At 41.7% G+C, this 27397-nt stretch overlaps 1 protein-coding gene across 2 annotated transcripts in view; it reads left to right on the plus strand.

Moving 5' to 3' along the window:
* The window catches only part of Ssu72 (Ssu72 CTD phosphatase), a 140267-nt gene that overhangs the window by 92595 nt on the left and 20275 nt on the right, over positions 1-27397 (plus strand). For both annotated transcript variants that reach the window (XM_068361976.1, XM_068361977.1), the window contains exon 5: positions 25397-25515. In XM_068361976.1, coding sequence (XP_068218077.1) covers positions 25397-25515 — 119 coding nt within the window. The remainder of the gene's footprint in view (positions 1-25396; positions 25516-27397) is intronic.

The following is a 27397-nucleotide window of genomic DNA, read 5'->3' on the forward strand; positions in this document are numbered from 1 at the left end:
TATTGGGGGGAAGATTGAGACGGCTCGTGACGGCTGCCGGTGGGAAACCTAACATACTTTGGGAAGTCCTCAGCCCTCTCTGGGCTGCCATCCACAATTTTTTGCTGCCGACGTCATAGCCAGCGACAGGCATTTTGTGGATGGGTGGAAGCCAGAATCCGACAGATTCTTACCCCTTCCATTGAAACTTTCATTCTGGCAAGGAGACAGTAGGCGGCCTGATAGTCCTCCTACCCTTCCAACTGTTATGTTTAACCATAATAATCGGAAACTCTCCTTCCTTAGTACTTTTTCTCCCTCTATCAGTTGATACTGCCAGGTACTAACCTAACAGCAGCAGTGCTGCCGGCTAAACTACAATATACAACTATACAGTACACATGTTTTCTAACATACTGTGTTTCCTGTTGCAGTCAATTGTTGGGACCATGATTTTGTGTTGAGGCTGAGTATTCCCTCAACACCCAGATGGTTTTTTCAATCATCAGGACCCTAATAAAACACCGATCAGTGTTAATATATACTACAGGTAGATAATGTTAGTATAGACACTTACTAACTCTAACTCTAGTTCCTAGAGTTTTTTCCTACCTTGTATTCTCCCTATCAGGAAAACTAAATATTATTACTGACAGAGGTCTCAGCAATGGCCTGGGAGAGGAAACACAAATATGTGTCTTTTCTACTTCCTTTCAAGCTTACTATCCTAAGCTACCATAAACAATAGTAATTACTATTGTTAATAGAAATTGTATGCTTTTATATCACTGATATAAAAAATTAAAATACTCATTGAGCCCCTTTTCCTTTACAGGAGGAGCCAATGGAGAAGTGTGCAGCCTTATCCTGCAACCACAAAGGCAAAGACTTTTGTAGCCACACGAAGTGCAGGATTCATGCCCCCTGCTGCATCGTGTCGGGAGTCCTCAAGTATTGGGACCCGAAGGGTTGTCCCACCTGTTCAACCCTGCTGGCCAACGGCTTCATAGAAGCTCCCTCAGTCAACATAGAGACTAGGGATACAGCGAGGGAGACCCTTCGCAAATGGGTAAGAAGGTTCCAGAAGAACTCTCAGGGACCGTACTTACCCAACGGCTCCCCTATGTGCCTATTGTTCCCCAAGGTTCTACCAAATGCGGTGGTACCCAGTAACAGGTCCAATCTCCCCTCATACAATCTTGAAAGGAGCCGGGTACACCAACTCCAAAGTCTCAGCATTGAGCAAGAGACATCCCACCTTTCTTGCTCCTTCCTCCATCTCTTTCCCCTTTCGGAGAAAGCACTAGACTTTGCCATCAAGGCAGTCGACGAGAGCAAACCCTGCCCAACCCTAGAGGAATGCAAACCATTCTCTCTAGCACTACCTACCTGCGAGGAGAAGGGAAGGACCTAACCTTCTCCGTCTCTTAAGTTGGATCCATAGACAGCAGGCCAGCAGTTCAATGAGAACCTTCCAAAGTTGCTGGACCATCTTCTGAGGAGGGAACAGGAGATGAATTAGAGACTTGAAACCTCCCTTTCTCATCACAACTGCCTGGAAATGACTGCAGGTCTACAGAACGCCCCAGAAATGTTCATTTTCCTGGCCAAGTCCCACATGGTTACCCTTGTGAAAGACTTATATGCTTTCCTCAGAGCGAGGAGAGCCTGCAGAGAGTTCGTTTTGGCCTCAGTGACCATAAGACACGAACAAGGGAGCTGATTACCTCGAGCATCTGGGGTAAAGACCTTTTCCCACAGGAACTGGTCCAAGAGATCATAGCCAGAACAGCCATGGAGAACAGGAACCTTCTCCAAAAGTGGGGCATGAGCTCAAAGAGGAAATCATCCTAGGACGGAGGTCCCCAGCCCAAGAATAAAGGGGCAAGAAGACCACGCAGACCTGCACAACTGCCGGCCGTAACTATGACCACGATGCCTCAGACCACTTTCCAGATGGTCCCTCAACAACTGGTAGCCCAGTCACCAGTGTTTAACCCTAACTTTTAGAGGTAGCCGATTTCCTTTCGCCCTAGTCAGAAAGGAAAAAGCCCTAAGAGAAATTGGCTGGGAGGTAACTCCTCTCGGGGCCGAGGAGGACATGGTCACGGAAACAAATCCGCAGGACGCCCTTTGAAAAGAGGGGCTCCAGGTAGGAGGCAGACTGTATCACTTTCGGGATCGCTGGACCTTCGATCCCTGGGCTCACACCATATAACGAATGGACTCAGGTGGAAATGGAACAGAACTCCACCCCGTTTTCCAGAATTCTTCCAACACTCCACCCCCTCGTTAGAAGACTATACCTCAGAACTCTTGAACAAGAAGGTAATAAGGAAAGCGAAGTCCATCAAATTCCAGGGAAGGCTGTTTTGTGTTCCCAAGAAAGACTCGGACAAACTCAGAGTTATTCTAGACTTGTCTCCACTCAACAAGTTCATTGAGAACAAGTTCCGGACGCTTACTTTGCAACACACAAGGACCCTTCTACCAACAGGGGCTTACACAGTCTCAGTAGACCCAGCAGATGCTTACTGGCATCTTCCAATGAGTCGCCCTTTCTTCTCCTACCTAGGATTCAAGCTACAGAAGAACGGTGTCTTCAGAGCAGTGCCCTTCGGACTGAACACAGCCCCAAGGATATTCACGAAGCCGGCAGACACAATTGTCCAGCAGCTACACTCCGAAGAAGTTCAAGTAGTAGCATATCTAGACGATTGGCTGGTATCAGGCAGCCAACAAGGTGATCCAGTTCCTGGAACACCTGGGCTTCAAGATAAATCGCAAGAAGCCTCGCCTTCCTCCAGCTCAGAAGTTCCAATGGCTAGGAATCCAATGGGACTTAGTCACACCACCTCTCCATTCCATCCAAGAAGAGGAAAGAGATTGCGGGATCTGTCAAGAGACTAATCCGTCACAAGAGGATTTCAAGACGCCAACAGGAAAGAGTATTGGGCACTCTCCAATTTGCAGCAGTGACAGATCCGGTGCTAAAAGCATGTCTAAAAGATGTGTCAGGAGTCTGGAGAAGATACGAATCAAACGCTCGAAGAGATCAATCAGGGTTGACCCCGACCGTGTTGTGCACACAGTTAAGGCCGTGGTTAACAGCCAAGAGCCTAGCACGGACAATTCCCCTGCAACCACCACAACCATCAGTGGTGATACACACGAACGCTTCCTCTGAGGGATGGGGAGGCCATTCCCACGAGAGAAAAGTGCAAGGGAATTGGTCGCACCAGTTCAAAACCTTTCATATCAACGTTTTGGAAGCTCTGGCAGTTATCCTGACATTGAAGAAACTATCCCCTTGCAGAGCAATACACATCAGATTGGTTCTTGACAACGAAGTGATAGTAAAATGTCTAAATCAACAAGGCTCAACATCGCCTCACATCAACCCTGTGGTATTAGTCACCTTCTACCTGGCAAGGAAGAAGGGATAGCACCTATCAGCAGTTCACCTACAAGGGTTCCGCAAAGTGACGGCGGACGCTCTATACAAGTGAAAGCCCATAGAGACGGAAGGGTCCCTAGATGCAGACTCATTCTCCTTCACCTCGGAAAAAGTCCCAGAACTGTAGACCGACCTCTTTGCAACAGGCAACAACAAGAAATTACCTCGTTACGTAGCCCTTATATGGACCCTCAAACAGAGGCGATAGACACCATGTCCCTCTACTGGATCAGGTGGAATTGCATTTACCTGTTTCCACCAACCAATCTCCTGTTAAGAGTCCTCGACAAGCTAAGATCCTTCAGAGGGACAGCAGCAGTAATGGCCCCCAAGTGGCTCAAAAGTAATAGGTTCCCTATAGTTCTAGAGCTGAAACTGAAGCCGTTTCCTCTGCCGGATCCAGTATTATCTCAACTGGTCCAGAAGTTGACTGTCTATGCCTCATCATCGAGAACCAACAATCTGCATCTCATGATTTTCTCGCCCTAGCGGCGAACAAAAAGTTTGGAATTTCGAAGGATAAAGTTGGCTTCATCAAAGGGTATAAGTCAAGTTTGACTAGGAGGCAATATGAATCGTCAAGGAAGAAATGGGTTTCCTTTGTGAAAACAAGGAAACCGACAGATATATCGATATATTTCTGTTTCGCATTCATCATATTCCTACACGAACAAGGCTTGGCTTCTACTACGATTACCTCGTGTAAGTCGGCCCTGGCTAGACCACTTCTGTACACCTTTGGAGTGGACCTCTCTAGTGAAATCTCTAATAAGATCCCAAAAGCATGCACTAGACTCAAGCCAGCAACTCCTCCAAAGCCCATCACATGGTCCTTGGACAAAGTCGTGCACTATGCTTCAAACCTAAACAATGAGAATTGTACTCAGAAGGATCTAACACAGAAAGTCATTTTGTGTTTGCAATAGCCACAGGGGCTAGAGTTAGTGAAATAGTGGCCTTATCTAGAAACAAAGGCCATATTCAGTTCCTAGACACAGGAGAACAAACCTTTTTCCTGATCCTGCCTTTCTTGCCAAGAATGAGCTACCCACTTAGAGATGGGGTCCTTGGAGAATCTGTCCACTGAAGGAAGATACCTCTCTCTGCCCAGTAGTGTCTTAAGGTCTATCTTCAAAGAACTTCAGACTTCAAGGGAGGACAGCTCTTCAGAGGCGAAACCTCAGGATCAAATCTATCCCTACAACTGAGAGCAAAGCTCACCTACTTTATTCGCAAAGCGGATCCTGACAGTACGCCCGCAGGTCACAATTCGAGGAAAGTTGCTTCTTCGTTGAACTTCTTTCAACACATGGACTTTGAAAGACTCCGCTCATACACTGGGTGGAGATCATCCAGGGTCTTCTACAAACACTATGTGAAGCAAGTACATGAAATAAAACATTTTGTGGTGGCGCCGGGTAGTGTTATTAAACCCATCGTCTAGTGCTGCGATGAACAGTGAACTGTTTTGGGACTCTACAGTGTATGGGGTTATAGGTACACTTACCTTCTATAGTCTATTTTTTTTAGCGGTGCATATTTGCACCAACTCAAGGGGTGCCCTTTTAGCTCGGAAAGGTTCCTGATACCTGATTGGTTGAAGTATTTTTGTCCGAACACCTTCATTGTTCTCAAATAATTACCAAGTACAGTGAACCCTCGTTTATCGCGGTAGATAGGTTCCAGACCCGATCGCGATAGGTGAAAATCCGCAAAGTAGTGACACCATATTTACCTATTTATTTAACATGTATATTCAGACTTTTAAAACCTTCCCTTGTACGTAGTACTGTAGTGAAAGGGGATCATACAATCATTGAATAGCACTTTGGTGTCCTTCAAGGTTCTCTTATATTTCCCAGGAAAAAGTAAAACCAGCCAGTTTTGTTCATAGGAACTTCCTCCCTCGTAAGGTTTAGTCTCCCATTATAGGATGGGGATTTGTATTTGTATAGGAACAAATAATAATTTTTAAAGTACATTAATTTGTATTTCTCCCAACTATGAAAACCGTTGTCATTTTAGTTACACTAACAGCCTCAACCATCCTGCAAGTCCCAGGCGTAAGGTAAAATGTGAGTGCAGATCTGACTATAGGGTTGGGTTGAGTTTACCCTCTTGTTGTGGTGGCCTGTTGGTAGCATTCTTGCCTGGTGTTTGCTAGACTAGGGTTCGAGTCCTGCTCAAACTCATTTGTTCATTCAGCTGCTGCAACCTCGCTATCCTTGTGAGCTAGGGAAGGGGGTTTGGGTGAGCTTATAGGTACAGTATATCTGCAGAGTCTTAACAACAGCTATTGCATGGCCCTACGTGTTCCTAGCATGGGTAGAGAGGGGGCTTGGGTGCTGATCATATGTAATATGGTCAGTCTCTAAGGCATTGTCCTGCTTGATAGGGCAATGTTACTGTCCCTTGCCTCTGCCATTAATGAGTGGCCTTTAAACCTTGTTGAAAGTTTAATTTCAGTTCCAGCCATGTGGAAATCATACATCTATTAAAGGATTCGGGTTTGTATAGTTAGAAAAAATACAAATTACAATGTGATATTTTCTTTGTATTTTTATTGATATCACAGCTGGTTAGTAAAGACTAGTTATAAACTACAGGCTCCCTTTACTCTCAGCATAACTGTTATTGATAGTTATTATTAATTACCAGTGGTTCCTCCTCTGCATAAAGTAAAGTAATGGCAATAACCAAATTTACATGATTACATTTTTGCAATACTTTATTTCAGATACAGTACTTATGAATTTGTCGGGTGATTTAAAAAAAAACTATTTCAAACATTTAAGTAAGGCAATATGACCTTCACTTCCTAATTGAGGATACCTTCAGACCTGTCATTTTGGTCTCTAGGACTTTTGTCTTTTCATTAGATGTCTTCTTGTTTTTGCTCTAGTTCAGTATTTTTCATTCCCGTTGAACTTAGTATCAGCAGTGGTTCACTGCTATCTCAAAGTCAACATTGTTTCCTTTTAGTGGTCAAAGGACTAGTCAAATGTATTTATAGCCGAAGGATCTCTAACCACGTACTATTAGAATGAAGAAAGATCGTGCTTTCCAAATTTATTGTAGTACTTGATAATCGCTGTGAGATTTATTAAGACTGGAAGAAAATAAAGAGGGAATTGATTAATTTCAATGTTTTATTTCATAGGCAAAAAATGTTTATACAATTTGCTCAAGGAAAATTCAACCAATAAGAATTTTAACTCTAGAACATAAGCCTTGACTTATTACTGCACAGCTGCCACTGTAAAGATGTGGAGCTCACAATAATAAACAAGATGATAAAGATAAATTAACTTTTGATGAACTGACTCAGATTGTTGAATTATTTCATCAGTTGAATAACTATCTAAGGCTATCATTAGGTTCAACCTTTTTTTTTGTAACTAGGTTTGTATACTCTAGACCTTGCTTAGACTAATGTCGATTATGATTTCCTCAGATTTATTATTATATATGAATGGATGTTATAATAATTAGTTTCAATTGCCAATTGCAATTTTGTTTGATTCATAGGTTATTAGAATTACGAAGTATATTTAAAAAAAAAACTTCTTGAATACATGCCATGTCTACTCTTTTATCCTATCTTGTATGCATTTTATGTTTGCTCGAACAACTTTATTTTGTGTGCATTTTAGACTTATGGACATTTCTGTGAGCTTTGAAATTATATTTTGGGAGGTTAGTCATCCTACAAGTTTAACTTTTATCATTTAAAAATTTAAAAGAATCAATGTTTTATTTAAATTGTAGAATGAAAGAATAAATTAAATATTTTTTTTCATACTGATTTATTTATTCATCCTCAGGTTTTCTTTCTTAATCAGTATACCATTTCAACTCTTGAGATTCCGATAATGACAAATGACGGATATTTCTAGTCTTGAAATTCAGTTGACATCATTAGTAGAATAATGATTATTATGAGTATTTGTTTCAGCGCAACTTACAAACCTTCTGCTCTTTACTGGGGAGTATTTATATTGGCAAAGCTGAAACTGGCTGATAAACTTTTCTTGCAGGGTATAATCATGAACTGCTATTTAATGGGGAATCAGTGGGCTAGCCTAGCCCTCTGCTCCCCCTAGCACTAGTAACCAAACGTCACTTTTTAATTCTCACTCCCACGTTAATAATTAAAAAATTTCCCAAGTGGCTTAAAGCTAAAACTTTTAATCTTTTTCCTTTCAGGTGTGACTGCCTGTGAGGATCCCTATTATGGTGGTTTGTCTAGGCACGGAAGGGCGCTAGTGCGGCACCTCCATGTCGACTAAGGAAACCGATCTTCACTTTCTCTTTACAGCGTGTCGGGGTCACTCATGCATGCAGGAGTCTCCTTGTGCAGTATGTAGAGAGTGGTCACCATCCCAGAGAGATTTGGCAAACCAAAGAAAAAGAAGGCTAAAAGAGACTTCCTCTTTGAGGGCAGCCTCGAAAAGGAAGAAAGCGTGCCGACTTTCTCTTTCGTCTTGATCTCACCATTTTGACTGCTCGAACAGCTTTCCTTTTGGGCCAGCAGAGCATGAGTGGTGCACGTAACCCCGGGACAATTTTGCCTATAGACACTATCCGTGGCTCCTCCCAGACAGACGGCAGAGGGTTCCTCTGCAGCAAAATCTCGGATGACGCTGTTTGTCTGTTGTGGCCTTTCTTGGGGCTGATAGGTTCTTCGTCAAAAGGAAAGCTGCATGAAGTCTTATGAATGGGTAGGCGTAAACACTCAAGCGCTAAGACTTTGTCTCCCGCTCACCCTGATATTCTTCCTGCTTCGGCGAGAGGACAGGAGCAGTTGAGGACAATCACTCCTTGGAGTGACTTGTCGCCAGATCTTGTGATCTCGGGAACTAACTTCGGCTACGTTCCGGAGGTTGCGCAGCAAGTTGATCCTCTGGCAGGGTTTATCCGTAAGGAGGAGAAAAGAGATGCGCAACCTGGAGTTTCGCCTCCAGGTGTTGGACTGTCTACCCTTCTTAGGGAAAACAACGCATCACCGCCCTTCGAGCGTCCTGTTCCTCGCCCACGCGGAGATGCTCTGTCAGGAGGAGAAGAGGTTGGCCGATCCTGTAATGTTCTTCTCCTGAGTGGTTACCCCACGTGGTTTACTCGGAAGGGAGTTAAATTCGTGTATGCCTTGCTCCAGTCCATCGCAGCACAGCTTCTAGGAGTGGGATGAGATGAGGATGATGGGAAAAGGTTACTATCTTTTCCCCACATTGTCATCTTGCCCACCCGCCACAGCGAAGTGCTTTGCGCTACACTAGCCTAGTCTCTCGAAAGACGGACCTACGGGTACCAATTCACGTGAGTTAGAACCTACCTCGCCGCTGTCATGCAGGCATTTAACATTTGTCCTTCTTCGCCCTTCTAGGAAGACAATGCTCTCGTCTCCTTCGGGAGACCAAGTAAGCAGGAAAGCCCCTCTCCTAGACGCACTCGTAACGGATACAGTACTGCAATTCTGTCTCAGGTGGAGAGGCCTCACGCAACGTTGCGTACCTTACCTCTGAACGAGGAGGGAAGGAAAGCTTATTCACTTGAATCGAGTAGGAGTGATAACTCTTATGAAAGCGAAGCAACTAGGCATGCAGTAAGACCTCGCACACCTTAGATTCCTACTCTAGGGAGAAGGAGCGGTTTGAGGTAGACAAGCGAGCCAGCTCATATCACCCCTCTTAAGATCATGGTTGGTCACCTCTCAAACGCTTATCTTAGAGAGGGAGGAGACATACAAGCCAGCGCTCACCTCCACCTCTCACCTAGCAAACATGCTCTCACACCTGAGAGAGAGAGAGAGAGAGAGAGAGAGAGAGAGAGAGAGACCCTTTGTCGTTTTCTGTATTAAGAAAGAGGTATGTCAACCATTTCATCGACTCACAACAATGATGACAGAGTATTATGGGAAGTGATCAGAAAAGGACCAGGCCCTCCGGGCCAGAGTCAGGACCATGCTAGAGAAGGACGCTCTCCAAGAGGTCCTGGGAGGGTCCCCAGGCTTCTACAGTTGCTTATTTCTTGTAGAAAAGCCGTTTAGAGGCTGCAGACCCGATATTGACCTCTCGGCTCTGAACAAGTTTGTTCAGCAGATGGCTCAAATGGTTAGATAGGCTGTCAGACCTCACGAGTTCATGATTTTGTTGGATCTGAAAGATGCGTACTTCCAGATTCCAATACATTCATGATCCAGGAAGTACCAACGCTTTAACCCTAGCAGGACATATACAGTATACCAGTTCAAGGTGCTGTGCTTCGGTCTGTCCACAGTACCCCAGGTGTTCACAAAGGTCTTTATGTTAGTGTCTACTTGGGCACACAAGAACAGCATTTGTCTTCTTCGAGGGAGAACCTTCTCCTCCATTAAGACAAGCTCGCATTTTACCAGGATTTGGGAATCCTGGTAAAAACACGAGAAGTCTCAACTGCTACCTGTCTAAGATATAGCATGTGTAGGGATGAGAATCAGTTCCACACTAGGCAAGATCTTTCCGTCCGAGGACAGAGTAAAGAGACTGAAAGAGATAGCCCAGAGATTTCTCTCAAGAGATGAACTGCCACCACACCAGTAACAGAAGCTGCTGGGACACTTGACATCTCTAGAGAAATTAGTGCGTCACGGCTATCACCATATTTGGTCTCGCAGTGGCAGCTGAAGACCTTTTGGTTTCAGTAAAGAGACCCACTGAGTACTCTAGTATCAGTGGGACCCGAGCAGGAGACCCGAGTTGTGGTAGTTACACACCAACCTCCTCACAGAAGTAGATCTTCTCCCTCCTCCCCTATTTGTTGCATCAAAAGAAGGTTGGGGGCTGACCTGTTACACCTGACGGCATCCGGGCTATGGTACGAATCCAAAAGGCGGTGCCACATAAACCACCTAGAAGTGAGAGCAGCCTTCCTGGCCCTCAAGCACTTCTACCAGCTCCTTTCCTAACATTACATAATGTTGTTGAGCGACAACACTACAGTAGTGTCCCACATAAACAAATAAGGAGGTACCTTTTCACAGCACCTATGCTAACTAGCTGTAGAAGTCCTCAGGTGGATGGAAGAAAATTTGATAGTCTTAACAGCCCGCCTCATCCCAGGCAAGAAGAACATGCTGGCGGACAATCTGAGCAGGAGAATTCCGATAGTTGGCTTCAAATGGTCCTTGACTCAATAGATAGCCAGTAGTCTTTACTTTAACAATAGACCTGTTTGTGACATCCCTCAACAGGAAGCTTCTGGTGTACTGTTCTCAAGTACCGGGACCACAAGCGTTTTAGCAGGACGCTTTCCAATACCCGTGGGACAGAATGGACGTTATGCATTCCCCCCTTTCTGCCTAGTAACGAGGCTATTGAATAAGGTAAGGGGATCGCAAGATCTAGCAAAGACCCTCATAGCTCTGCTCTGGCAGCATGCAAAATGGTTTCCGGACCTTCTATATCTGCTCACAAAGGCACCAAGAGAGCTTCCCCCACTTCTCGAGCTGCTTAGTCAACTACACGTGAAGATGTTCCATTAACAATTCCATCGCTATGTCTTCATGACTGGAGGTTATCCAGCAACTCTCAGAAAGAGAGGCTTTTCAAAGCCAGTTGCGAAGCACATGGCAGGATACCTCTGGGAGTCGTAGTCTGTAGTATACTAGGTGAAGTGGTCCATCTTTTGTGGTTGGTGTCATGGATGGGGTCTCTCTTCTCTCAGTGCCTCTATTCCAACAGTAGTGGAGTTTTTACTGTACCTCAGGGAGGAAAAACTCTATTCGGTGTCTGCAGTGAAAAGCTCTTGCTCAGCCTTTGAACTAAATGGAGTTAACATTTCTTCCTCGACAGAATTTCTAGCATTCTTGCCCCCAATCGAAAGTTAGACCACCTCCTTGGAACATTGTCAAGGTCTTACATTCACCGGTAGGAGCCCCTTATGAGCCTCTTTGTTAAGCCTTGGTGAAGGACTTGACCTTAAAGACAGCTTTTCTTTTGGCCACGGCCAAAGCAAATAGAGTCACCGAGCTACATGGTCTTTCGTATAACATCGCCTATTCAAGGGGATGGGGGCAAGTCACTCTCATTTTCTTCCTTGAGTTTGTTGCAAAGACTCAAAATCCATCTGTAGCGGATCCTAGATTCGGGCCCTTTTGGATTGAGTCTCTGATTTGTAACAGACGATCCTGATCAACTGTTCCTATTCCCCGTAAGGGCACTGAGGTTATATCTCAAATGGGTGAAAAGAGCTCAACCCCAGATCAGGCTCTTCATCAGCATGGGAAAGTCCAAAAGGAGAATCACAAATCACTAGATATTCTCTCGGATCAGACGAGTGATAGAAAGGGCACTGGTCTTGGACACCTTTCCGTCAGGTAGATCTCCCTATGCACATGTCAGGGGATTAAGTACTTCCCTGGCATTTCGAAAGAATTTTCTTGTTCAGCAGGTACCTCAAGCAGGTAAGTAGAAATGTCAAACAATGTTCACCGCCCACTACCTGCAAGACATAACCCACAGGAGCCTAGACACATTCTTAATAGGTTCTGTGATGGCTGCTCATAACGTGATCTAAATACCTCAGCTCCCTTGTGGGACAAGTATCAGGTTCAAGGCCGTAGGTAACCTACGAAGTAAGTTTGGGATGAATGTGTGAGTGACTGGCCACTTCCTACTTCATCTTCCCCTCTCTTAGGGCACAGCATCCGAGGGATGTTGCACAGCTAACTTCGTTCTTCTGTAGGTGTTTATCACCCTCTTTGGACAACCTAATATATATGTATTCAGTATATTTGTTATGTCCCCGTCCTCGTGTCAGGGGGGAGGTGGGAAGAAATGTACATTAGTAGAGGGCATGGCCCGAGTAGGTACTATGTGCATTCTTACAGAATGATTCTTCATTTTCCAGCAGTGATTGCTCAGTCTGTCATCCTACGATGATAACATGGTGGATGATCCCTCAAGGTAATCTTATACAATAGGCCATCCTGGGACTGTTTCCAGCCACTTTGTCATGGACTTTCAGCCCCCTAAAGATGAGTCTCCACAGTAAAGAGCGGAAGGTTTCTATGTTGCGCTGGAACAAATGACAAATTTGGAAATAATTTGTATTTTTCCTAGCAATACAAACCTGGAGCTCTTTACACACACTGTACCCGCCAGCACCAGTCCCTGAAAAGCCCTGCCGTAATTATAAAAGTGGCAGTTAGTCGCTAGTGCTGGTGCCCCTGTGGCTAGCCTCCCCCGCTCCTCCCCTATTAAGTAGCGGTGGGTAATTATACTCTATAAGAAAAGCTTACAGCTAGTTTCAGCTTTGGCAAAATAAATACCCTACAATAAAGGAGTCCAAGTTTGTATTGCTAGGAAAAATACAAATTATTTTTAAATTGGTCATTTTGACTATATGATATCGAGATAAAATCTGTGGGACTTTTGAGAATGATTTATTATCTCCCACAAAAGCAGGGGCAGTTCACTGGAGATTTAAACTGATTTTACATACAGTAAATCAGTTGTTATTTGCAGATGATACTATACTGGTTGCAGACACAGAAGAGAAGCTTGGGCGATTAGTGACAGAATTTGGAAGTGTGTGTTAGAGAAGGAAGTTGAGAGTTAATGTGGGTAAGAGTAAGGTTATGAGATGTACGAGAAGGGAAGGTGGTGCAAGGTTGAATGTCACGTTGAATGGAGAGTTACTTGAGGAGGTGGATCAGTTTAAGTACTTGGGGTCTGTTGTTGCAGCAAATGGTGGAATGGAAACAGATGTACGTCAGAGAGTGAATGAAGGTTGCAAAGTGTTGGGGGCAGTTAAGGGAGTAGTAAAAAATAGAGGGTTGGGCATGAATGTAAAGAGAGTTCTATATGAGAAAGTGATTGTACCAACTGTGGTGTATGGATCGGAGTTGTGGGGAATGAAAGTGACGGAGAGACAGAAATTGAATGTGTTTGATATGAAGTGTAAGGAGTATGGCTGGTGTATCTGGAGTAGATAGGGTTAGGAACGAAGTGGTGAGAGTGAGAACGGGTGTAAGAAAGGAGTTAGCAGCTAGAGTGGATATGAATGTATTGACGTGGTTTGGCCATGTTGAGAGAATGAAAAATGGCTGTCTGCTAAAGAAGGTGATGAATGCAAGAGTTGATGGGAGAAGTACAAGAGGAAAGCCAAGGTTTGGGTGGATGGATGGAGTGAAGGAAGCTCTGGGTGATAGGAGGATAGATGTGAGAGAGGCAAGATAGCGTGCTAGAAATAGGAATGAATGGCGAGCGATTGTGACGCAGTTCCGGTAGGCCCTGCTGCTTCCTCCGATGCCTTAGATGACCGCAGAGGTAGCAGCAGTAGGGGATTCAGCATTATGAAGCTTCATCTGTGGTGGATAATGTGGGAGGGTGGGCTGTGGCACACTAGCAGTACCAGCTGAACTCGGTTGAGTCCCTTGTTAGGCTGGAGGAACGTAGAGAGTAGAGGTCCCCCCCCTTTTTTTTTTTCATTTGTTGATGTCTGCTACCCCCCAAAATTTGGGGAAGTGCCTTGGTATATGTATGTATGTACATACAGTTATATTTGAAAATGGAATTTATCATACTGTAGTTGTCAATGAAGCATATAAGAATTTTTAAAAATCAATTCTTTTAGCTTTTATTTACCAATAATAAAAAGTTTTTGTTTATGGCTAGTCTCAAAACATCTATTTGAGTTTTGAAGTTAGTCTTTTCCATTTTTAAGCAAACAAAACCGCTACTAATTAGCTTCCAATGAATAAAAGAAAATTGTCTTTGTTGTAATTGTCAAGTTGTCAAGCGAGAACAAAGTTTGTTTTGTTAGGTTTGCCTTCTTACAAGGAAATATAAATTGTTTATTGAAGCCATATTATAAGGTGTTCAGAAATGATAAGGTATAATTGTTGTACTATATTTTTATTTATATTCTAGCAGCATTTCAGATTACATCATAGAATCTCCCACTATTTTTTTTTTCATCGTTAAATAAGAACCCCCTCGGTTTGATTATCTAACATTATTTATGCTTTCACAGCAGAATTATTATTGTTATTATTAGCAAAACTACAATCTTAGTTGGAAAAGCAGGATGCTATAAGCCCAAGGGCTCCAGCAGGGAGAAATAACTGAGTTGAGGAAAGGAAATAAATAAACTACATGAGCAGCAGTTAATAGTTAATGTAAAATATTTAGTGACGCAGTTCCGGTAGGCCCTGCTGCTTCCTCCGGTGCCTTAGATGACCACGGAGGTAGCAGCAGTAGGGGATTTAGCATTATGAAGCTTCATCTGTGGTGGATAATGGGGGAGGGTGGGCTGTGGCACTCTAGCAGTACCAGCTGAACTCGGTTGAGTCCTTTGTCAGGCTGGGAGGAACGTAGAGAGTAGAGGTCCCCTTTTTGTTTTGTTTCATTTGTTGATGTCGGCTACTCCCCAAAATTGGGGGAAGTGCTTTGGTATATGTATGTATGTAAAATATTTTAAGACCAGTAAAAACGTTTAAAATAGGTCGGTCATATATAACCTGTAAGTTTGAAGTTCTGAAGTTTTACTAATTCAACTGCACGAATAGAAAGAGCATTCCACAATCTGGTCACAGGTGGAATAAAACTTTTAGAATTCTGTGTAGTATTGAGCCTTATGATGAAGGCATGACACTTTGAATTAACTGCACAACCAGTACTACGTACAGTGTGGTACAGTCTGGGAATATCTTAATACAAAGGATGGCCATAATTATGAAAAGTCTTATGCAATATGCATAAAGAAATAACTGAACGACGATGCCTAAAATTTAATATCTAGATCAGGGAGAAGTACAGTAGTTTAATAGATCACAGGTTATTGTCCAAAAAATTAAGATAAGGTTAAGCAGCTGAACCCCAGACAAGAAGACAATACTCACCTCAAGGTGGAATGTAAGAATTGAAAAAGTTTTTCAGAATAGATTGATCACCAAAAATATTGAGAAGACTCTCAATAAGTCAGTTATTTTTGCAATTGAGGAAGAAACAGACTCTTTTTAGCAAATCCTCCATACACTCTAAAGACAACGACTCACTAATTACAGCTATTTTCCAAAATCACGCACTTTGAAATAAGCCCTCACTTAATAGAACCACTCTTCTTTGGCATGATTGAATACTAAATATAAAATGAACAACAAAGCAACAAAAAATGTATTAAAAACAGTGACAACTGGGAAACTCTCTATGTAATGATAACAGCACTAAAACATTTCACGCACAAAAGACAATTGTTGTTTACTATTCGGACTATGTGCTTTCACACACACATTGTTATTGTTGCCCAACGAATCGTACTGAAAACAATCAAAAGTGAATGTTGTATAAACATAAATATTGAAGAATTTTCTAACGAAGTAATGATTTCAGTGGTCGCTTTGGCCGAGATAAGGAAATTCTGGGTGTATATGCATGGACAAAATTGCCTTTTTACCCTATAAGGGAGCTTCAAAATGACATAATCTTTCATCTGACATTGGAACTCCTTTTACAGCGTAGAAGTGACAAAATCAGAAAATGGCTGTGTGTCCAAATAGGGCTATTTTCGAGGCTGCCGCTACCCTTAAGGGTGCAATTGTAGTTCTGTACTCGTTCCTGATAAAAATATAAGTCAAAAGGTGAGGTTGGGGGCCGTGGCTCCTTGCCCTCACTCACTACCTGTCATTATACCTCATTAACAAATTCAATGGCAATTCCAGTTTATGCTGAAAATATATTTCCTACTTAAAGGATAAAAGGTTTGTACACCCATAGAAACACAATAATTCTATCTGATAGGAGATAGAAAACAGTATAAAAGGACCATGTGGCTAAAAACCCTAATTTCTTACAGAGGTGGCCTGAATGTTATATTTTGAATAAACTTATGAAATCAAAGAAATATTGATATTCTAGAACCTTGTACAAACTTATAACTGGATAAGTAGTAAATTTTGGAGATTCTGACAAAATTTCTTATTTTAATTGTTCGCTGAGGTTAGACAAGGCTCCGGCCATTTCCTTAGAAGTACAGTAATAAGAAAAGCAACTCTTTCTTTGCTTTGTCACGATAACACTAGAGACCTCTTACGAACGATTTTCCCCGAGTTTTGGGTGACTTTTGAATCTAAGTGTACGAGTTCAGAACTCTGTACTCTTGACTGTTTATTGCTCCTCAAGAGTTCATTCAGATGTTTGCCATGGTAGCAGCTTGTGACCACATTATTATTATTATTATTATTACTAGCCAAGCCACAACCCTAGTTGGAAAAGCTAGATGCTACAAGCCTAAGGGCCCCAACAGGGAAAAATAGCCCAGTGAAGAAAAGGAAATAAAGAAATAAATAAATGATGAGAATAAATTAACAATAAATCATTCTAAAAACGATAACAATGTCAAAACACGTGTCCTGTATAAACTATAACGTCAAAAACATGTCATATATAAACTATAAAAAGACTCATGTCAGCCTGGTCGGCATAAAAACATTTGCTCCAACTTTGAACTTTTGAAGTTCTACTGATTCAACTACCCGATTAGGAAGATCATTCCACAACTTGGTAACAGCTGGAATAAAACTTCTAGAATACTGAGTAGTATTGAGCCTCATGATGGAGAAGGCCTGGCTATTAGAATTAACTGCCTGCCTAGTATTACGAAAAGGATAGAATTGTCCAGGGAGATCTGAATGTAAAGGATGGTTAGAGTTATGAAATATCTTATGCAACATGCATAATGAACTACTGTAATTGAACGACGGTGTCAAAGATTAAGATTTAGATCAGGAATAAGAAATTTAATAGACCGTAAGTTTCTGTCCAACAAATTAAGATGAGAATTAGCAGCTGAACACCAGACAGGACAACAATACTCAAAACAAGGTAGAATGAAAGAATTAAAACACTTCTTCAGAATAGATTGATTACCGAAAATCTTTTAAGACTTTCTCAATAAGCCAATTTTTTGTGCAATTGAAGAAGACAGACCTAATGTGTTTCACAAAAGGAAATTTGCTGTCGATAATCACACGTAAAATTTTAAAAGAGTCATACAAATTTAAGGAAACATTATCAATATTGAGATCCGGATGTTTAGGAGCCACCGTCCTTGACCTACTTACAATCATACTTAGAGTTTTATTAGGATTCAACTTCATACCCTATAATTTGCACCATGCACTAATTTAAACTATCTCTATTAAGGGATTCACCAACCCCAGATCTACATTCAGAGGATGGAATTGATGCAAAGAGAGTAGCATCATCTGCATATGCAACAAGCTTGTTTTCTAGGCCAAACCACAAGTCATGTGTATATAGTATGAAAAGTAATGGGCCAAGAACACTACCCTGTGGAACACCGGATATCACATTCCTATACTCACTATGGTGCCCATCAACAACAACTCTTTGAGCTCTATTACTTAAAAAATCAATAAGAATGCTAAGATATGACCCACCCACTCCCAACTGTTTGAGTTTGAAAACAAGGGCCTTATGATTAACACGGTCAAAGGCAGTACTAAAATCAAGGCCAATCATACGAACTTCCTGACCACAATCGAGGGATTTCTGTACAGCATTGGAGATTGTAAGAAGGGCATCACATGCTCCAAGGCCTTTACGAAAACCAAATTGCAAAGTAGGGAATAGATGATTACCTTCAGCAAACCTATTAAGACGTTTTGCCAGAAGACGTTCAAAAACTTTAGATATGGGAGTTATGGAAATTGGGCGGTAATCAGTGGGACTTGAGCTACCACAAACACATTTACATAGATGAGTAACATTACCAATTCTCCAACAAGTGCTAAAAGCTCCTCTTCTTGCTATCTTCCGCAAAATAACAGATAACTTTGGAGCTAAGAAATTTGCTGTCTTTATAAAAAACAAAGGAAAAATTACATTTTGGTCTACACCTCCATAAGCATCAAGGTCCATCAACAGAGCTTTAATCTCACGAGATCGAAAAGCTAAACTAGTAGTTTAGCCTCAGGATAACAGGAATGAGGAAGTTCAAGTTTTCATTACTCTGTTTACTGTCAAAAACGTCAGTCAACAGGGATACTTGTGTGGATGTACAGTATCTCAAAGGGTTGGTACTGGATTGAGGTTGACTTCTCATTTTTGTTACACAAGGTTCTAAGTGAAATCCAATTGAAAAATAATGGTATATTTTTTGTCCTAATGGCATTATTCCAGGTGAAGTAAAATTGAATTAGGTAAATGAAGGGGTTATATTGAAAGCAAAATGCAAACTTATATAGTCTTTTCTGCCCTTGAGATGGCATTTGACACACTGCATTGTTAGCTCCTGTGGAGGAAACTTGCAAAATATGGAATTCTGAGCAAATTTCTCAAAATTCTTCAGTTCTTTCCTTTCAACGTGGAAACAAAATTCTGTTTATCTGATCCCTGTTGTGTTCAATCTGCTAATTTTCTCAATAATGGCCTTACTTCAGGGAAACCTTGAGAAGATGGATCCCAAATAGAATATCTACTATGCATATCAATTGGTTAAACTTCTGTATGCTGGTGATTGACAGACACTTAAATGAAAAGTGAAAAGTACTCTACTTGTCTTTTAAGCTTCAAGTCCCTTAGATCCAAGTAAGGAAAACTTTCTTCCATTTTCTGTTGTTCCTCTAACATCAACAATTCTTCATTAGTCAGTGGTTGCTTGTAAGTCTCAATCAACTGTTCAGAATCTTCTTTTAACTCCATCTCATGTTCCTTCCCAAGGGATACCAAATTCTTTGATACATCAAAGCCTTTGAAATCAAATGAATTGAGGGCACATTTTCTTCTATGAAGTATTCTTTGCTATTTGAGTCATTTCAATCCAAGAAGCACCAACTTTTAATAATGTTTGAAAAATTTATTAGGTCTTCCAAAAATCCTGGATTTTCGTGCTGTCATCCCCTGACGTAGTATCAACTACCCGCACAAGGTACATTGTAGATAGTACCACTTGAAGAGAGCTATGACACCTTAGTTCATGGGTTAAAAGAGAAACATGGTGTTTGTTGGCAAGAAAATGATACTCGCATTTGGGTTGAAGCTATTCAGATATGTGAGACATCTTGGTGCAATATCTAGGATTAACAACCTTAAAAGGAAGTTTCTTTAATTGCAATACTTCCTAACTACTGGTATAAAATTATTTTATCTTTCATTGATAAGAGCAATTTGGCATTCTCTTCCAAAATAAACTAGTTTCATTCCCATTGAAGATGAGTTCTGGAAAAAGCTTGTTTGTTTCAACACGGAGTACTTACCTCGAACTACTTTCTTAGGAGTATCTGGGATCTCCTCCCAACCGACCAGAATTTTATGTAGTTTCCCCATCTCTGTTTTCTATAGTGGGTACCTCTGTAGCGGATGAATACGCGCCATGAGGCGACCCCGGGTCAGTGAGCGTGCTTGGCCAGGTCTCGGTCATCAGTAAGTTTCTGGTCACGTCGTGATTCACATCTCGCCGCGCTCTCTTCACCCAGTGTGACCATTTGTGTCTCCACGCGGTCCCCACGTGTTCAATCCTAACCTTATCCACCTCTTTCCTGTGTGTCCCTGTGTCGATTGGTGCTTTAGTGTTCATGATGGAGCATCCCCGTCGTTGCCCCGGGCCTATGGCCGGTAAATCTTGTGGTGCTTCTCTCTCCAAGCCGGAGCTTGACCCTCACACCTTGTGTTCGTCGTGTAGGGGCAGTGTTTGTTCCCCTATAAAAGATGAGTTCTGGAAAAAGCTTGTTTTTCATTGTTAATATTCTTCAAAGTTACCGGAAATTATTTGGTAGCAGCAGCTTCTCCCTGATTGTTAATGTTGTGCAAGCTAAAAGGATCCTTTAATTGATTAAACTATCCATGACTTGTGAAAAGTTAAGTGTCAATTTCATCGGGATTTTTTTTTACTTATGTTCTTATACAAAGACTTGTCCTTATCTTTAATCATCATTTGTCTCGTAGGAATCCATTCATGCATCTGCCTGTCTATTCAAAGGGATCCTTCCTTACATTTCCCAGAGCTTTCCTTCAAACTTCAAGGCACAAGTACAACACAGGAGAACACCCACAAACAACTAAGGCACATAGCCAGTAGTCCTTCTAACCGAAACAATTGGGAAACTATTTGAGACTTATTTCTGGGGTATATATTTTTATTTTGTAAGCTTTGTTTTGAGCTAGTTCAGTTTATATTTCTTATCTCCATGTACAGGTATATCATTCTCTGTGTGGAAGAAAGATTGGACTTTCCCGATTTGTCACAATCCCCAGATCGTGACAAAACGAGAGGAGCCTGTTCCAATGATAAAGTTGAGACTCCAAGTCTGCTAGCATTAACTAGTAGTCCAAATACCAAATGAGATGCATCCCATTGGCATGTGACCATGCTGACACCAATGTGAATACCCGAGTAAATACTTAGAGGGCTGTGGACAGCCAGAAGCAAAGTACCCTGAACTGAAACACATTGCTCACTAGGATAAAGCATAGATATTTCATTGAGGAATGATTCACAAGGATTTGAAAATAGGCATTCCTGAGGTTGATGGAGATCATGAAATTGTTCCTCCATATTGCACTGTCTGACTGTGCTGGGAATTTCCATCCTGAACTTAGTCTGATGGACAAATTTGTTGAGCTGTCAGATCTCTCACTGGTCTCTAATCCCTTTAGGATTTTTTACCAGAAAGAGGCAGCTTAAGAAGCCCAAATAGTTCTCTGACTTCCTGTAAAGCACCTTTCTTCGGTATAGTCAACACCTCTGACCGGAGTGCGCGGTCTTTCCTCCTGGTCGATAAAAGAACCAGGAGAGTGGGAGAGCTTGTTTACGGGAGATAGAGAAGTATGAAAAATATAAGGAGAAAAATGTGGAAGTAAAGCGCAAGGTACGTGAGGCAAAGTGGGCAGCTGACATGAGGTGGGGTCAGGGATTGCGTCATTCATATGAAGAGACTAAGAAGTAGTTTTGGAAAGAAGTGAAGAGAGTAAGGAAGGCTGGCTCAAGAATTGAAGAGACAGTGAAAGATGGAAATGGAAGGTTCTTAAAAGGAGAGGAGGCAAGGAAAAGATGGGCGGAATATTTTGAAAGTTTTCTGAATGTTGAGGATAATAGGGAGACAGATATAATTGCTGTTGCAGGTGTTGAGGTGCCAGTGATGGGAGATGAGGATGAGAGAGAGATTACAATAGATGAAGTGAGGAGAGCACTAGATGAAACGAGAGTAGGAAAAGCATCTGGTATGGATGGTGTGAGAGCTGAGATGTTGAAGGAAGGGGGTGTGACTGTACTTGAATGGTTGGTGAGATTGTTTAATATGTGTTTTGTGTTGTCAATGGTACCAGTAGATTGGGTTTGTGCATGTATTGTACCACTATATAAGGGTAAGGGAGATGTACATGAGTGTTGTAATTCAAGAGGTATTAGTTTGTTAAGCGTAGTTGGAAAAGTGTATGGTAGAGTAATGATTAATAGGATCAAGGATAAAACAAAGAATGCAATCTTAGAAGTACAGGGTGGTTTTAGAAGAGGTAGGGGTTGTATGAATCAGATTTTTACAGTAAGGCAGATATGCGAGAAATATTTAGCATAAGGTAAGGAGGTGTATGTTGCATTTATGGATCTGGGGAAGTGTATGATAGAGTTGATAGGGAAGCAATGTGGAATGTGATGAGGTTATATGGAGTTGGTGGAAGGTTGTTACAAGCAGTGAAAAGTTTCTACAAAGGTAGTAAAGCATATTTTAGGATAGGAAATGAAGTGAGTGATTGGTTTCCAGTGAGAGTGGGGCTGAGACAGGGATGTGTGATGTTGCCGTGGTTGTTTAACTTGTATGTTGATGGAGTGATGAGAGAGGTGAATGCTCGAGTGCTTGGACGAGGATTAAAACTGGTAGACGAGAATGACCATGAATGAGAGGTAAATCAGTTGTTGTTTGTGGATGATACTGTACTGGTTGCAGACACAGAAGAGAAGCTTTGCCGATTAGTGACAGAATTTGGAAGAGTGTGTGAGAGAAGGAAGTTGAGAGTTAATGTGGGTAAGAGTAAGGTTATGAGATGTACGAGAAGGGTAGGTGGTGCAAGGTTGAATGTCGTGTTGAATGGAGAGTTACTTGAGGAGGTGGATCATTTTAAGTACTTGGGGTCTGTTGATGCAGCAAATGGTGGAGTGGAAGCAGATGTACGTCAGAGTGAATGAAGGTTGCAAAGTGCTGGGGGAAGTTAAGGGAGTAGTAAAAAATAGAGGGTTGGTCATGAATGTAAAGAGAGTTCTGTATGAGAAAGTGATCGTACCAACTGTGATGTATGGATCAGAGTTGTGGGGAACGAAAGTGATGGAGAGACAGAAGTGTCTAAGGAGTATGGCTGGTGTATCTCGAGTAGATAGGGTTAGGAACGAAGTGGTGAGAGTGAGAACGGGTGTAAGAAATGAGTTAGCAGCTAGAGTCGATATGAATGTGTTGAGGTGGTTTGGCCATGTTGAGAGAATGGAAAATGTCTGTCTGCTAAAGAAGGTGATGAATGCAAGAGTTGATGAGAGAAGTACAAGAGGAAGGCCAAGGTTTGGGTGGATGGATGGAGTGAAGGAAGCTCTGGGTGATAGGTGGATAGATGTGAGAGAGGCAAGAGAGCGTGCTAGAAATAGGAATGAATGGCCAGCGATTGTGACGCAGTTCCGGTAGGCCCTGCTGCTTCCTCCGATGCCTTAGATGACTGCGGAGGTAGCAGCAGTAGGGGATTCAGGATTATGAAGGTTCATCTGTGGTAGATAACGAGGGAGGGTGGGCTGTGGCACCCTAGCAGTGCAGTACCAGTTGAACTCGGTTGAGTCTTTGTTAGGCTGGGAGGAACGTAGAGAGTAGAGGTCCCCTTTTTTGTTTTTGTTTCATTGTTGATGTCAGCTACGTCCAAAAATTGGGGGAAGTGCCTTGGTATATGTATGTATGTAGTATTCTAAACGAAGCACATCTACTGTACACTGCTCAGACCTGTGGCACTATCACCTCATCCATTTCTTTGAAAAGTATCACTCCACTGGAGGACGAAGATTGGGGGAATTCCCAGGCCTGCTGTGTTCTAGAGCCTTGTTTACTTTTATCTTTGCGTCCGTGGTTCTGGCCTCTATGTTAGCGAAATGGCTGACCAGAGTCAGAGGGCCTGTGTGACGTCCATGTGCTTGTTCACTTCCTGACAAAGAAATGGTGTAGAAGCTTACCTAGAAGGAGGAGACATTCCACAATGAATATTGGAGGAGGGGGTTGCTGCTCAATGAAGGAGCTAGTCCTGATTGGACTACTTCATTTGTTAGCTCCACTTGAGATGCATTTCTGAGGTTTATTACCTCCCTCTTTGTGACCTGTCTAGTAAACCCAGAGACAACTGCAACACACGTCTTCAGTATCCAGTTTCCCCCCTGATGTACCAGAAACTCAACTGCTTTATCCCCCTATAGGGTGAGGTCTGTAAATTGTTTCTTTCTCTCCTTATCGGAGAGGTTAGAACTCTAAGGCTAGGTAGGCCATAGTGCCCAACCAGTGGCCTATCCATGAGGCTGCTTGCAATGTTGCCATGGGAGCAGCTTTCTTGTTCCCATCTTCCACAACCATAAATGTGATCTGCTGGGCGGCCAGCTTCTCGACTGAACTGGAAGCGGTCAAGTTCGAAACAGCTGGATCAAGAGGAAGTGGAGAGGAATGAGTATCCTAGACCACATAAAAACGTCTTTGCTCCCAGAACATTGACCTTATCCAAGGCCTTTCTCACTAGCTCGTACTGAGGAAGTTCCAATCTTTTTCTAGATCCCTGGGTACCTCTGCAATAACTTATCTATCTCACCCTTTCTAGAGGTTCTAGGTGCTTCCTCAAGGCTCTTTATCTAACTTAGTAGGGAAAGGACCATCAGGAGTGTAGATTCCGATTCTACTTCTTCTTAATCTGTACAGTCTGGGCCGGTAGGCTATGATAACCTCCCTACAGAGTCAGAGGAGTCATCACTTCTGGAGAAGCTGCTCGTCTTCAGGGATGAAAAATCTTACCTTTTGTGCCCTGTATGCAGGATTCAACAACTTATCAGAGGGCACCCGTGTCTGGAAGATGCCTCCATCTCCAATGCAAAGAATGAGGGGTGGCAGGGTCATCTCCCACCTCCCTTGGGGAGGATTTGGATGAATCTGTAGACTTCTTCGGTTTTGTTTTGGAGTCCTTGCTCCCTTAAATGCGAGTAAGGATGCAGTGTCGCCTCAGAGCGACCTTCACCTTCAAAACACTCAAGATCTGTGGGCAGTGTCTTGTCTCCTAGCAGTTGGCTATGGGTAGATTATATAGGGGAGATATATACCAAATACAGTAATGTAATTTAGTGATAACCCAGTGTTGAGCAGTGAGGACTATTCCATTTTCTGTACTGTTCAGTTTATTGTACAAAAATATATACCATAAATTTGAGTGATATTTAGTCATATATATTGCATTAGAAATTGTGTTAATATAGAATTTTTGTTAATGAGCTTTGTAAGTTTATATGGTAAGTTAAAAAGTAATGATGGTGTAGTGTTTTTGGGGAAATTTTGGTTATTTGATAACCATCTGTTACGATGATGTTGAAAAGGAATTAGTGTACTGTAATTATCACTTAAAAGTTTACCACCTATTATCCCTGTATGCGTACTCTCTGTAAGTCTTATGAGCTGTACTATGATTTCAAAGGTTCTTTGCACTTCTCTCTGACTTTTATTTTTTATCTATTCTCACCAAATTGTCCACCTCCTCTAACGTCACCTTGCTCCTATTTTTACATGTGAAGAAGAGTTCCTTCGGGTGGATACTATGAGGGTAGTTTGACTCCGTTGTCTTTCAAAACTAATATACTCTTAAAGGAAACAAAAAGTCCAAAATACTATATAATGATAAAGTATGGTAGTAGAAGTGTTACACCATCATGTAACATTGTTTTGATGTTTTTATTATTTTCTTGCAGTCTTGGAGGCTAGAATCCCAGAAGAGAATGCTCCTGTTCATGTCATAAATATAGATATTCAAGATAACCACGAGGAGGCAACTATTGGTGCATTCATGATTTGTGAATTGGCTGTGCTAGTAAGTATGAATGCAGAACTAAAGTGCATGTGAAGACATACAAAAACAGATTGAATCTTTTCATGCTAGATTTCCTTGCATAAGTGTGCTTTAATATATTATTTTTTTCTGAAGGATTTGGTGTTTCTAAGCAGTTGACGATGCCATTATTTGTTGCTTTAAATTTTTTAAGGAAAATATTGAAGTAGACATAAGTTTTAGATTATTAGTTTACACATCATTAAATTTATTCACTCACATAAGTTTTAAGAGCTTATTTTAATAGATTACAATATTTTGTAGCTAAAGTAGCACTGCATATCTGTGAGCTTAAAGGTAAACTGTCATCTTTTGATGTTCTTCCTGATGTTTGCTGCCTTATCTCACTAAATTAACTTTTTAGTCCCGGTTTTTTTTAAAAAGATGCTAGGTAGTTGAGGTGATGAAGGTTCATTTAGTTTTCCTTTTACAGTACTTTTTGAAACTTTGGTTACTTTCTTGTTGATTTTGTAAATTATAATTTTTGCTGCTAAATACTACAGTAGTAAATGAGCAAAAATTTTGCCAAATCCAGATGAGCTGAATTAATGTAATGCTATAGTTATGGTTTTCTAAAGGGTTGTGTAAGTGGTAATTTCAGCCATTACAGGCTAATATCTGCACTTGCAGTGTTGGAGTTTATTTGTAGACTCTTGCACCCTGAAGGTTGGTATGTGTAGAGGAAACTGAGGTACATACAATGCCACTTTACAGCTTGCTTCTATATGAGAGCCCATATATGCTGCTGTCTACCAAGAAAAGTTGGCCATCTTTTGCTATTGGTGTCTTAGAAGGGATACTTCTGTGGTTGGAACCTCTGTAACTAATAGCTGATTTCCTTGTTTACATTCGTTGGTAAAAGCTCCTCTTAGTCTCAGCGGTGGAAGGCTATTGCTCGACCTTAAGCCAAGTGTTCAGACTGAAGAGCTTAGACCTTTTAGACTTCATATCCTTAGATATATAGGTTCTTCCATGACTGCCTTTTAAGTTTTGGTAGAAACCTAGCCTATAACGTAGGATATCTTTTTCGTGGTTGTTAGGTTCAAGTCCTCAGACATCCTGGGACTTGAACCTGCAGGTTTGCATATAGGAACTGCCTCCCTACCAAGGATAAGTCTCTTATTAGAGGACAAAATTTTGTATTCTTGTAAGAAGAAATAACAATTTTTTAACGTAATTTGTATTTTTCCCATCTATAAAAACTTGATTTCTTCAAGTTGGATTTCTTACCTCAGCCACCCTGAAAGTCCTAGGTTAAGGTCAAAGTGGATGCTCAGTGGACTGTCAGGTGGGTGGAGCTTATGCTACCTGCCACCTGGCAGTAACTGCTAAAACCTTGTTATAAATTGTAACTACTCATGGTTTTATAATTAGGAAAAATGCAAATTACTTAAAAAATTTGTGATATTCGTAAGTTCTAAGCTAAAGAATGATTTCAAGACTAAAAGCCTCATCGGGGAGTAAGGTGGGTAGTGCTATAATAGAGAGAATAAGCTTCTCTGTCCAGTTAGAATGGGTGTAATTTATTTGGGCAAGGCAAATATCATTCAAAAGAAAGTTCCTAATTTATTTTGTAGGGTTAAGTAACCAGGGTCCCTCTTTCCAAAAATGTTATGTGACCAAAGCTGCATCAGATTGCATTCCAGTCAGTTATGGGTTTTGAAAGTTAGGGTTCATGATAGATCAAGTGTGTTGTTATTTCCCTAAATTTTTGTCAAAATCTTACTAACAGTTTGTGCAACCTTCCAATATACACTTTTTTTTGTTCCTGGTTTACAACATTCCTGTAGCTTTCTGTTTATTCCCCCTGCTAGTAGAACTGCTGCCACAGAGTTGAATGAGGAGAGGTGCCACCCCCATTTCC

The sequence above is a fragment of the Palaemon carinicauda genome, chromosome 38, assembly GCF_036898095.1.
Source record: "Palaemon carinicauda isolate YSFRI2023 chromosome 38, ASM3689809v2, whole genome shotgun sequence".
NCBI lineage: Eukaryota > Metazoa > Arthropoda > Malacostraca > Decapoda > Palaemonidae > Palaemon > Palaemon carinicauda.